Source organism: Centropristis striata, chromosome 22, assembly GCF_030273125.1.
Source record: "Centropristis striata isolate RG_2023a ecotype Rhode Island chromosome 22, C.striata_1.0, whole genome shotgun sequence".
NCBI classification, from domain to species: domain Eukaryota; kingdom Metazoa; phylum Chordata; class Actinopteri; order Perciformes; family Serranidae; genus Centropristis; species Centropristis striata.
In genome coordinates, this window is record NC_081538.1 from 2,681,429 (window position 1) to 2,695,003 (window position 13,575).

Sequence of the window (13,575 nt, forward strand, 5' to 3'; positions counted from 1 at the left end):
GTGGCACCAAGGATGGTGGTCGCCCATCCTCAGCCCTTGAATCCACCACTGCATTCATTTATAAATATATATATATATATATATATATATATTATTAGTCTTTTTGGTCACTTAATGTCTTTTTTTTGGTCATTGTGTGTGTTATTTGGTCATTTTGTGTCTTTTTTTGATCATTTTGTGTCATTTTTTGATCATTTTGTGGTCAATTTGTGTCTTTTTGGTAATTTTGTTTCTTTTTTGGGTCATTTTATGTCTTTTTTTGATCATTTTGTGGTCAATTTGTGTCTTTTTTGGTCATTTTGTTTCCTTTTTTTGGTAATTTTGTGTCTTTTTTTGTCATTTTGTGTCTTTTTTTTAGTCATTTTGTGTCTTTTTTAGTCATTTTGTGTCTTTTTGGTAATTTTGTTTCTTTTTTGGGTCATTTTGTGTCTTTTTTTGATCATTTTGTGGTCAATTTGTGTCTTTTTTGGTCAATGATTCTAGCGTGTATTTATACACGCTAGAATCACACACAAACCTGCACAAATGTAATTTTACAACCCAGTCTCTGCCCCAATGACAATCCTTTCACCCCTATTTTACACCTCCGAAACCAAATCCCCCGTAATATTCTCCAGTCACGGCTCAGTAATAACAGCCCTTCACTTCACACCCCGGTGTCACAGTATCTGACTTTACCCCAAGTGAGCGCTCCAAGCCCAAATCCCACATAACCCCTTTCTCTAGGCCACATCCTCACAAACACACATGGCTCTGATTGTCCCCCGGTAACACTTGAATAAATTTATCTTAACTCTAAGCGCAAGAGGAAATCAAAGCTAAACGGGTGAGCCGAGGGCCTCGGGGGCCGGGATGTGTCTTGAGTTGAAGGGGGCAGAGGGACCGAGGAAAAAGAGAAAGTGGCCGCAGTCACTGAGGCGTCGTCACGCGTAAAATGAGCCTGTGTCTAAAAGGCTCGGGGGTTAGCTGGAGAGAAACAAGCAGTGCCATGTTACGCCTCCGTGGCCGTTTAGGATATAGAGTAGCTGTGAAAAAGACGAGTGTGGCCAAAGTGGGAAGCAGATTTATAAGCGCTGTGCGGGTGCGAGACCTCTGGTATGAATCATGCGTACCCCACACACGCCTCATCGCTCTGTTGTGAATATGTGCCATTAAATCTACACATTCGTAAATTCAACCTTTCATGCCCTCGCATACGAAAACAGGCTTCTGCCGGTGCCGCCAACCATTGAGGTCATACAATTCATTACATTTAATTCCCAACAAAAGGCCACTGTATCCAGCCGGGGTTTAACCCATAAGAACCCAGACCCAGTTATCCATAAAGGAAAGTTATGGGGGATATATCACAGACCAAGTAAACCACATAGAACACATTTATGATGGGGTTTTTCTGGGTAATTTTGTGTCTTTTTTTGGTCATTTTGTGTCTTTTTTTTGTGTAATTTTGTGTCTTTTTTAAGTAATTTAGTTTTTTTTCTGTCAATTTGTGTCTTTTTTTGTGGTCATTTTGTGTCTTTTTTAAGTAATTTAGTTTTTTGGTCATTTTGTGTCTTTTTTAGTAATTTTGTGTCTTTTTTAAGTAATTTAGTGTTTTTTCAGTCATTTTGTGTCTTTTTTTGTAATTTTGTGTCTTTTTTAAGTAATTTAGGTTTTTTTCTGTAATTTTTTGTCTTTTTTTAGTCATTTTGGTCATTTTGATACTGCCTCCAGCGGCCCCCAGGTAATTTGAATTTGAGACCCCTGTTCAAGAAGATTGAAAGTGTCTGTTACACGGGTGTCACCGTGGGTTCTTATGGGTTAACCCAACCTCGATGTTGAGTGAGAGGGCATTATAGGGTGGAATATGTGCCATTAAATCTACACATTCGTAAATTCAACCTTTCATGCCCTCGCATACGAAAACAGGCTTCTGCCCTTGCCGCCAACCATTGAGGTCATACGATTCATTACGTTTAATTCCCAACAAAAGGCCACTGTATCCAGCCGGGGTTTAACCCATTGACGCCTAAAACGGCTGTAAAACCTCTGGGCGATTTTAAAATAAACCCCTAAAACCTGAAGTTTTTCTGGAAATTCAACAGAAGTGTCAACGCTTCTACTAAATAATAGATTTTTCAGCCTCTGTAGCAGATAGAAATGAAATTCCAAAAGTATTTGAGAGCTTATACACTACAAAACAACGTATCCGCTTTCCAGGCTTCAATGGGTTAATCCAACTTCGATGTTGAGTGAGAGGGCATTACAGGGTGAGGAGACGTGTAAATAAACTGCATGAATAAAGATCAGCAAAGGCAAAGCTACGTTTAACCCTAAATCCGTTACTGCTATTAAGAATTCATCCCCAAGTTTCTTTCTTGCTGCATTTGAGTACCATGTAACCTTGTTGATAAAGGCTCAATAGAATATCCCCATCCTAGTAATCCATGCAATTACAATCCCCTCTTTGTGGAGACGGAGTTGGATTTTGTGGGGCCGAATGGATACAATCCCTGGCGAATTTGTTTGAACAAGGTGAAAGATCGATGGGGATTAACGCTGTAACAATGGCTTCTTCCTTTTAAAGCTCTCTTCATTAATATGTCACAGCAATCAGCACTGCAGAGAACAGTGTTTGTGGTTTTTTGATGGTGCTGGGGTGGAGAGGGGGGTGGTTGAGGGGAACTGGGAGGAATTTGACTCCACTACAGGAAAACAGCTGAGAGCGGATTAGTTCTGTGGGAAAGAGGGGGAAAAGGGATGGCACAGCTTGAGGGAAAGGTTCAAACTGACCTTTTGTGGCTCCCTAAGTCCTCCACGGTGCCGAAAGATAGCCAGACAGACTGAACAGTCAATAACCCCTCACTGCCTCGCTAATCTTACTAGCACAGGCAAATCCAGTGAGTTTCTGAATGGGCTCTGATATCTGATGTCTGCACATGAATGGAAATTATTGGAGACTTGAGGCTTGTGAGAGAATTTAATGCTTCAAAGTCCACTTGGAAAGCTCAATGGTATTCTTTATCCAAAAACCGGCCAATGACAAGAGTTTACTTCCACCTTGTGCTGAATAGTTGAGGTTCATGTTGGCCACAAGTGTCCAATTTTACTTTAATAGTAAAAGTTTGTTGGCGTTTTTTTGTCTTTTGCTTTGTATTTGCTTTCACTGTAAGCTTTTAGACGGAAATTGCCTCTTAAAAAACCAAGGGAAAGACAACATATTTGAGTAGAGTACTGTTACAAATCCCATCATAAAACATTACAATATCAAATTACACAAAACACGTCTTTTTCTTTCAGGAAAATGCATTCCTTCAGGATTAAAATTCTTTTTTCCCCCCGCACTGTTGATACTTTCTTCACATGGTAATAAAAGCCTTGTTATAATCTTTTTTTTTTCCTTTTTTACCATTCAACCATCTTGAATCATGCTGCTCTGTTCTGATTGGATGATGATCTCCCAGGGTACGGAAAATAGCAAAGTCCCTTCCCATGAAATCAGCAGATGTGCCAGAGTACAACTCTCCATCTGCCAAGGAGACAAAAAGAGCAGTTAGGATCCAGGAACGAGCAGTTCTGGAGTGAAGGTGTACTTCCTGGAACTAATCGAGATGAAACTCACCGAGCAAAAGTGAAGCTGACAGCATTTTGGGGTCGTAGGGGCTTTTCCCGCGGCCGTTCTCAAAGTGTGAGGCCAGTCGGAAGATGTTGTCCTGTGGTGGAAGGGGTCAAAGTTCAACAAGAGGCCAGTTGAAGCCACACTGAGCCTGGTTAAAGGAATATTTATAGCCTGTTTCAAATTACAACAGATTCTCATTATAGTACGCTGCTTTTGGGATGCAAAACATAACAGCTTCAGAAAAACTTGTTCAGCTTTGGTCAATGGTGGAAGAAGTATTAGGATCCCTTACTTAAGTAAAAGTACTAATAAAACACTGTGAATTTACTCCACTACAAGTAAAAGTACTGCATTCAAAACATACTGAAGTAAAAGTACAGAAGTATCAGCACCAAAATGTACTTAAAGTATCAAAAGTAAAAGTACTCGTTATGCAGAGTGGACACACTCAGATTGTTTAATATGTTCTAAATATATTATAAGATTATTTGTATTGATGCATTTATATAAGAAGCATTTTGATGTTGTCCAGATAGGACTAATTTTAACTACTGAACACACTGTTATGTTTTATAAATTTGTAATCATATTAAATCTTTTTTTCATGTTGAATCTGAAAAGTAACTAAAGCTCTCAGCTAAATGTAGTGGAGTAAAAAGTACAATATTTTCCTCTAAATGTAGTGGAGTAGAAGTATAAAGTTACATAAAATGGAAATACTCAAGTAAAGTACAAGTAACAAAATTGTACTTAAGTACAGTACTTGAGTAAATGTACTTAGTTACTTCCCACCACTGGCTTTGGTTATAGATCAACAATAATTTCGGTAACACTTTACAGTAACCAACTAAGTGATGTTTATAGATGGTTTATAGACCAATTATTAACCATTTTACAAAGTGCTATACATATTTAATCTTTAAATGTTTTCAACCAATTTCTTAAAGGTATATGAATCATTTCAAAATCATTAACACACTTAATATGGTGGTAAAAATGTTATAATGAGTGCAATAAACTATTAATTATAATTGAATTGTTTGTTAATGGTAAAGTAACTATAAACTTACATTAATATACCATCTTTTTGCCATTTATAAATGATTTAGTGAGTTAAACATTCATAAAAATATGTATTTAGCATTCTAAATGGCCTATATACGGTTTATAAATGATGATTAAACATTAATAAACTGTATTAATAATCTGTTTACCATTTATAAATGATGGTTATTGTAAAGTGTTACCATAATTTCTTCAACAAGAAGGAATAATGGAGAATAAAGAAGGATCATGCAGCAAAAGCACAGGGTAACACTTTACAATAACCATCATTTATAGATGGTAAAAAGACCATTTATAAATGGTAAACATATAGTTTATTAATGCTTAATCATCATTTATAAACCGTATATAGGCCATTTAGAATGGTGAATAGAAAATGTAATAATGTTGAACTATAATTTATAAATGCCAAATAGATTACTTTACCATATACAAACATAATTATTAGTTTATTAATAGCTTTACACTCATAATAACATTTTTAACACCATATTAAGTATGTAAATGATTTCAAAATGATTCTTATACCTTTAAGAAATTGCTTGAAAACATTTAAAGATTAAATATGCATAGAATTTTGTAAATGGTTAATAATAATTGGTTTATAAACCATCTATAAACATCACTTAGATGGTTATTGTAAAGTGTTACCAAGCACAGCTCACCCTCTCAAAAGAAAAGTCACAAAAGAGACACCGAACTTACTCGGTTCTCTTTAAATCAATTACTGACAACAGTACTTTAAACTCCAGTGAGCTCATGCAGGGTCTCCCATAGTCAAAGCCTGCATGGTGCAAACAGTCATTCCTCCCCATTGTCAGACTGCAGAAGCCATGCTGGTGCATTGATTAACCTGTAGACCTTCATCGAGATGACTGATTAAACTTTAATGTCGGGGAGGTGCTTTAATTTCTGACGGCTCAAGTGGAGCCACTTTTTTTTTTCTTCACACAAAAGAAAACATTGATGAGAAGATAATCAATGACAGGAATGGTTACTGCTGTGCTCGACAGACTTTTTTTTTTGCATGTGTGTGTGTGTGTGGACCTCACAATGGTGCATAAAATTGCACTTTTTCTTTTAAGGGGAAAGAATATAGGGCTTTCTTTGTCATTAGTTTACTTTAGAACTGGTCACATTTCATGACTCGAATGAATGTTCAATTGAGATCTTCATTACCCTTCTGCATATATATAACTGATTAAAAGTTTTAGAACACACCAACTTTTCCAGAATTTAATTGAAAATGATGCAGTTTAATGTCTCAGTGTACTCTGAAATTAATGCACATTTGCAACATTTAAAATTCTTTATTGAGCATGATAGTGTTTTGAAAGTAAAAAAAAAGATTCAAAATCACATTTTATGTTGGACTAAAGGACTAAAAAAAGACACAAAATGACCAAAAAAAAAGACACAAAATGACAAAAAAGACACCAAAAGACACAAAATGACAAAAAAAGACACAAAATGACAAAAAAAAGACACAAAATGACAAAAAAAGACACAAAACGACAAAAAAGACACCAAAAGACACAAAATGACAAAAAAAAAGACACAAAATGACAAAAAAAAGACACAAAATGACTTACAAAGACATGAAAAGAATTCAAAAATGGACAAAATAGCCCAAGACTCCATAGAGTTAAGTTGTTAATCCATTTCTTGTTCCCTGAAAAAAGGCCTACTTGTATAATTCTGAAATGTATTTTACCTTTTTTTATTTACCTCTGGCAGTTCACCACTTACCTTTGGACCCTTTCAAGCTGTTCATTTGACTTGAACTGCTTGAATTTCAATAAAAAACTGGAAAAATTGGGGTGTTCTAAAACTTTTGACCGGTAGTGTATATAACTGATTAAAAGCGGGGGAAAAAACCCACAGCATTTGGTGAACCGACATTAATGCACTCAATATATATTACCTCTGCCCTCTTGCCCATTTCCAGAAAAGAGCAGATGGGGTGGAAGGCTCCTGTGCCACAGATGTACAGGTGGGTTTGGTTGAACGGTTGGAGGACCCGGATGAAGTTCGAGCACTCTTTCTGGAAAAGAAAGGACACATCAAAAACCTTTAACTAATGTATGAATCCACACAGTAAGACATACATCTGGCAATTGGATTTAGATACATTTTGTGTATGAAATAGCTGTCTCTGTTTACGTAGTAATCCTACCGCTATAGTATATTATATAGCCTTGCAAAGCATGTGGAACTTTGGGGATTTTTATGAAAGAGATTGCATATGTTAGCATTAAACAGCAAAAAGCCTCCTCAATATCATAAAGTTTGAATTAAGTTTGATCCTTTGTGAAAATAACACTGACACTTTTAATAGAGAAAAGCCCTGCTGTGATTGAATTGAAAATAGAGACTAATAGGAAGCAGAGAATAATGGAGAATAGGGAAAAACTCAGCTGGAATTCCCTTAAAAGCGGGGACTTTCCAGTTGGATTGGAAAAGACTTATGAAACTGAGTCTCCTTCAAGGAAATCCCACCTGTAAGTCAAATCAGGCAAATCTACCTCAGATCTTTAATGATCCATATGCTTGAATGTACTGAGGGTGTTTGGGTTGGCTCTCTAGCACATGTTGATAGTCCCAGTGGTGTCAGACTGTTTATTAGAGTGCTAATCAACGGGATTGGTTAATGTAGGCGGGTTATTAGCGGCCTTGAGGAGTTGATTTGGGCACATGTGTTTTAGAGATTAGGCTGGGGTTCACTTATTATAAATACATGCTGAATATCCACCTAACAAATAAGTAGACATTTGCTTGGGGATTTGGCAGCACACACATCACATCACATGCAGACAGCCAAATTACCCATCTCTCTTCCTCCCTTTAACACATGTATCTCTTCAGGCTTCTCAAACTCACGGACATTTCAGTTTGGTGATTTGATGAAGTCCTTCATATGAGACATAAATGGATTTGAGGCCTCACTGAGTTCAGGTTGAATTGATTATATTCTTCAGTGCAACATAAAATTGACAAATTGACTTTTGGATCGCACGCTGCAAAGCTTTTCCAAAAAACAGAATTTCCTGCTATTATTTTAGAAATGCAGAAAGCGAGGTTTAAGCTCTGACTCTTTAGCCTCTTCAGTGAGGGAAGGGTTCAATATTTTGAAAATGCTGCTTAGTTAGTGCTTAAGAACACAAATCATTATTTTTGTACTTGGAATAAACAAGATGTATGACATAGTGAGGGTTATATTTTGAAAGTATGTGTGTGTTACCTTTGGCTAGCTGTTTCCAGTCTACACTAAGTGACAATATCATCACTCCTGAAAAATCTTCTCCCCTCAGGAGTGATGATATTACTGCGCCGAGTCGAAGTGCTCCCAAGTGCTATTCCGCCATACATTATAGTTATCCTTTTTATCCGCTTCGAAAAGCGCCACGTTTTATTTTGTGTCGCCATACTTGGTCGTTTAACTACTCGTGTAGCTGTATTTAAATAGGGAAAACGTGGAGGAGTTTGGTCGCTTCTAACTGTCCATCTGTTTGGATCCTAATGAATGAACTGGGCTAAGCTAAGTGCTAGCCAAGTGGCGCCGCGCGCCAGGGCGATTGAGTGCACGCATTGAGACCCAAGAGGTCTGTATCAACTCGTCTTACTTACCTGAATAACATGTTTTAATATGAAAAAACGGTGGAGTGTTCCTTTAAGCTCTGACTCTTTAGCCTCCTCAGTGAGGGAAGGGTTCAATATTTGGAAAATGCTGCTTAGTTAGTGCTTGAGCTAGTATTGAGACATAAATGGATTTGAGGCTTCACTGAGTTCAGGTTGAATTGATTATATTCTTCAGTGCAACATAAAATTGACAAATTGACTTTTGGATCACACGCTGCAAAGCTTTTCCAAAAAACAGAATTTCCTGCTATTATTTTAGAAATGCAGAAAGCTAGGTTTAAGCTCTGACTCTTTAGCCTCCTCAGTGAGGGAAGGGTTCAATATTTGGAAAATGCTGCTTAGTTAGTGCTTGAGCTAGTATTGAGACATAAATGGATTTGAGGCTTCACTGAGTTCAGGTTGAATTGATTATATTCTTCAGTGCAACATAAAATTGACAAATTGACTTTTGGATCACACGCTGCAAAGCTTTCCCAAAAAACAGAATTTCCTGCTATTATTTTAGAAATGCAGAAAGCTAGGTTTAAGCTCTGACTCTTTAGCCCCCTCAGTGAGGGAAGGGTTCAATATTTTGAAAATGCTGCTTAGTTAGTGCTTAAGAACACAAATCATTATTTTTGTACTTGGAATAAACAAGATGTATGACATAGTGAGGGTTATATTTTGAAACTATGTGTGTGTTACCTTTGGCTAGCTGTTTCCAGTCTACACTAATTGGCTGCAGGCCGCAGCCTGAAAGTGACCGCAAAGACAGGAGGGGGTATTGATTTTCTTGTTTAACTCTCAAATAAGCATATTTTCCTATTTTTTTTCTGATGTTCCAAATCTGATTTTAAAGCTGAGGGAGGCAGTTATTATTATAACTTTGTTACCTCATTGGGTAATAATTCCATAATAACCTTTCAGCATGTTGTAATTTCAGAATTGTGGGAGACAACTAGACTTCTGCACCACCTTTGGGCTCTCTTTTTTGGAAACTTTGGCCAGTCACAGGTCATTTCATACCAAGGTTGGTATCTTATTGGCTTACCAACAAAGGCAGATGCATGTGCTCGTCCCTTGAGATGGTGAAAGACTGATTCAATGGCCCCTGGTGCAACTACCTACACTGCAAAGAGCCCCAAAAAACTAAGACTGACTGATCAAAGAGAGTCTAAAAAAAGAGTCTGACAATAAACACTTTAAATCATGCATCTGACCTTCTACTTATCAAAGCCAAAGGCTCACAGCTGCTTCTAATTCAAGTTCATGCTAATGTAGCGAGCTAGCACAGTCTCATCTTAAAGGACTTTGCAGCCCACAAGTTTGCAAAGAAACATGGCAGTAATTATCATAGAACTGTTGTCATATATTAGCGATTGGATGATTGAAATGAATGACTAGTACTTGTACAGGTTACTGTATAGAGCAGGGGTGGGCAATTAATTTTCCCAAGGGGCCACATGACCAATACCACGAAGGTTGCAGGGGCCGGACCAAAACTCTGAACTAAATTCTGCTAAATATTAATTTAATCGCTTCATAAAATACAGTAAATTATCTGGTTTTGAGCTGCTACTGATAAGATTACATGTTATGATAAGACTGTTAATGTGGAGTAAATCAAATATAGCAGTAAAAAGTAGTAAATACTCCAATCACTATATCACTAGTCCATTTATTTTAAACACAACTGTAAATGTCCTTTAGTAAGCTTCCTATTTGTGTTTGTGTATTATATAGCTTGTTTTTTCATGTTTGTACCTTTTCTAGGTGTTTAACAATGTTGAGGTGCTTTTATTTTTGAAAAAGTGCTGTCCAGTGTGAAACGGGTGCTTTCATTTTGAAAGGTAGTGACAGGAAATAACCGGTAGAACGGTGAAATGAAAAAACGAACGGTAAATAATAACGAGTGCGTAGTAATTCATATAAAGTTGATATAAAGTATCAAAAAGGTTTCTATAGTGGTGGATGACAGGACACAAGGTTTGTTAAAGTTTATTTTCTTCTGTCATATATATTAGTGGCCATATTTGTTGTCTTAACTATAGTAAAAGTGCTTGTTAGCTAGTGCTAATGTTTGCTATTTTTTTTTCAAAATAAAAGCACTGCAGTCATATTGATTTCTAATTTCTTGGTAACCTCACGCCCAATGCCCAGGTCTGGTATAGATGCATGCATATGCAATCATCTGGTGGGAGGGGCTTAGGACAGAGAGTGAGGGTTTTATTTTGAAATTCTGCTTGAAATCTGTTTAATTTACGGTAAAATACCGGCAGCTGTGGTTGCCAGAACATCACCGTAAAAAAATACAGTGAGCGTATGTAAATGTAAATATCAGCAAAAACTGTAATTTATAGTGAATAATCCCATTACTTTTAGGATAATTGTGTCACCGTGGTATTTCTCCATTAACTTTACATAAAAAATGTATATTTTTACAGCAAAACTGTGTGTTTTCTACAGTTTATGGCGGTAGAATTTAAAGTTTTTTGCTATTCTTTGATTGACAGTAATTAAAAGTATCTGCTACGGTGATGTACAATGTTTAATTTTACGACCTATTTCTGATGCAAATTGACAGTGTTTTACTGTTATTTCTACAAAAATGTTTTACAGTGCAGCTTTAATTTTATGTCAACGTCTTAACCTGTTGTAATACAAAACTATTGCATGTTAGGGAGTTACTTAATGACCGGGATTCAATCGAGCATTCAACATGTTTAATCTGTAACCATTAACCCACTATCCCACTTTTAACCACAGTACTATTACTGAGTTCACAGAGGAAGAGTCTTGTGTGACTTAATGACTTTACCCTCTGTGTTTTCTACTGTTGAGCAGCAGGAGCACATGTCCCCCTCCACATCATTCTCACGACCTTATTATACGCATTTCACCATCTCCAATAATCCCCCTACCAGTGTCAACTCTGTTTAAGATTTTACATGGCTGTCTTCAAGTCCGACTCATTAGCTCTGTGGTAGGTCGGCTGCACATAAACACTGACGGACGTGAGTTATGCAAGTCACTCAAACATGCAGCCTCTTTCTTGCCCCCAGGTGAAAAATGGCTTCCCTGATCACAAACCATGTCATTATGTGAAAACCACAACACCCGCAGAGGATAAATGAGCCATTATTGGATCAAACTAATGACTCTCTTTGGACTGGGTATTGATGATGACTTTCCATGGGCGAAATGGGTGGACAGATTTGTATGTGGGTTTGTATATATTTGGTTGAGTTGAGTGAAAATGCACTGGAAATGTAGGATTACTTCTTATTTTTCATTTAATATCTGTAATTGCTGGAAAAATATTTAGAAATGACGTGAGGCGGTTCTACGAAACCGTAAAATTCACAGTCCAGTATCTGAAGCCTTTGTTCGCTGAATCAAATGCAACAACCTGGACCATGTTACACACTTATCCTGCCAGGGAGAAATGATACAGCCATCAGGCATTTTGGAGGGGGGCAGCTGTTACATTTGTTCTGCGGCTGTAAATTGTGGTTTTGGAGAAATGCATCACTTTGGGAGCTCTGAATGCTTTAGTAATGTCCTAATCAAGGCCTCTCCATGCTGCACTCCGTCTCTCTGCTCTCACCGCCTCATTTTCAAGGGTAAACATTTTCACAGCACGCAAATACCTCATCATTGTGTTTTGTGCGATTTTATGCTGCCAGAAATTTCCACTGTGCGAGGGAGCGAAGGTGTAGTGTTGCTTGTGTGGTTGCGAGAAATCTCAGAAAGCTGTTGGTGAGTTTAGACCCCTGTAAAAACCTCTGCGATTTAAAATGACTATGTAATTCTGGATAATCCTCAAACCCTGCAGCCGCTGCACTTCGGACTCATCCAGCCATGAAATTAAGATCAGATACAAAGCAGAAAGGGCCTCTCCAAACAGCAACACAGAGATAACACACACTAACACCGTCACGCACACAAACAAAGCCGGTGGCACGTAGTATGTGTTCAGCAAACGTGAGCTAACACACCGCGCCAGATAACCACAACTCAAACAATACACACCCACATAAATATGCACACATGTGCACACTCCGAGGCACAAACATAAACATACTCCCGACATTAAACTGTACGTCACAGCAGCAAATAACCTCTGAGGTAATGCGTTGTTGTCCTTGTGCCACTGGGACACTGTGTACACCTTAATGTGACTGAACATCTGTCATACAGTGTGTTTACGGCCTACAGAGAGTACAGTGTGCCGGGGGTGAGGTGGAATATTTCTGTCCTGTTATATATACTATCACTTTAATGCAGGGGTGGGCAATTAATTTCCCCAAGGGGCCACATGACCAATACCAAGAAGGTTGCAGGCGCCGGACCAAAACTCTGAACTAAATTCTGCTCAATATTAATTTAATCGCTTTATATAATACAGTAAATTGTCTGGTTTTGAGCTGCTACTGATAGGAATACATGTTTTAAGACTGTTAATGTGGAGTAAATCAAATATAGCAGTAAAAAGTAGTAAATACTCCAATCACGATATCACTATTCCATTTATTTTAAACACAACTGTAAATGTCCTTTAGTAAGCTTCCTATTTGTGTTTTTGTATTATAGAGCTTGTTTTTCATGTTTGTACATTTTCAAGGTGTTTAACAATGTTGTGATGCTTTTATTTTGAAAAGGTGCCGTCCAGCTAGTGACAGGAAATAACCGGTAGAACGGTTAAATGAAAAAACGAACGGTAAATAATAACGAGTGCGTCGTAATTCATATAAAGTTGATATAAAGTATCAAAAAGGCTTCTATAGTGGCTGACTGACAGGACACAAGGTTTGTTAAAGTTTATTTTCTTCTGTCATATATACTAGTGGCTATATTTGTTGTCTTAACTATAGTAAAAGTGCTTGTTAGCTCTAGTGCTAATGCTAATGTTTGCCATTTTTTTTCAAAATAAAAGCACTGCGGTTATATTGGCTTCTACCAATGCCCAGGTCTGCTTTAATGTGAGCTTCTCTTCTACTTTAGGTATTCTGGATCTAGCCAATTTCTACTATGCAACCAAAACACGCATTCCAGACAAATTTGAAGAATTACATGGATTCGGGGCGGACGTATAATTTGTGTAACAATAGAAGCAAAAATTGCAGGGAAGAGCCGAAATGATGATGCCATTATGAGTGTGGACTTACCCCAAGGTCTTTCCCTGCCCACTTGCATTCATCCCTCTTGGAGGGGGTGGCGGGCCACGCAATCTGTGCACATGAGAGAAAGACAAAGTCATACTGTGCTGGAGGTGGAGAGCAGAGATTTACATG

General features: G+C 37.6%; 1 protein-coding gene across 1 annotated transcript in view; it reads right to left on the reverse strand.

Annotated features, from left to right (window-relative positions):
• sema3aa (sema domain, immunoglobulin domain (Ig), short basic domain, secreted, (semaphorin) 3Aa) overlaps positions 1-13,575 on the reverse strand; it is a 58,340-nt gene that overhangs the window by 18,641 nt on the left and 26,124 nt on the right. Inside the window, exons 3-6 of the mRNA XM_059325450.1 lie at positions 13,450-13,512; positions 6,588-6,707; positions 3,602-3,692; positions 3,389-3,508 (exon numbers count right to left, since the gene is read on the reverse strand). Coding sequence (XP_059181433.1) covers positions 3,389-3,508; positions 3,602-3,692; positions 6,588-6,707; positions 13,450-13,512 — 394 coding nt within the window. The remainder of the gene's footprint in view (positions 1-3,388; positions 3,509-3,601; positions 3,693-6,587; positions 6,708-13,449; positions 13,513-13,575) is intronic.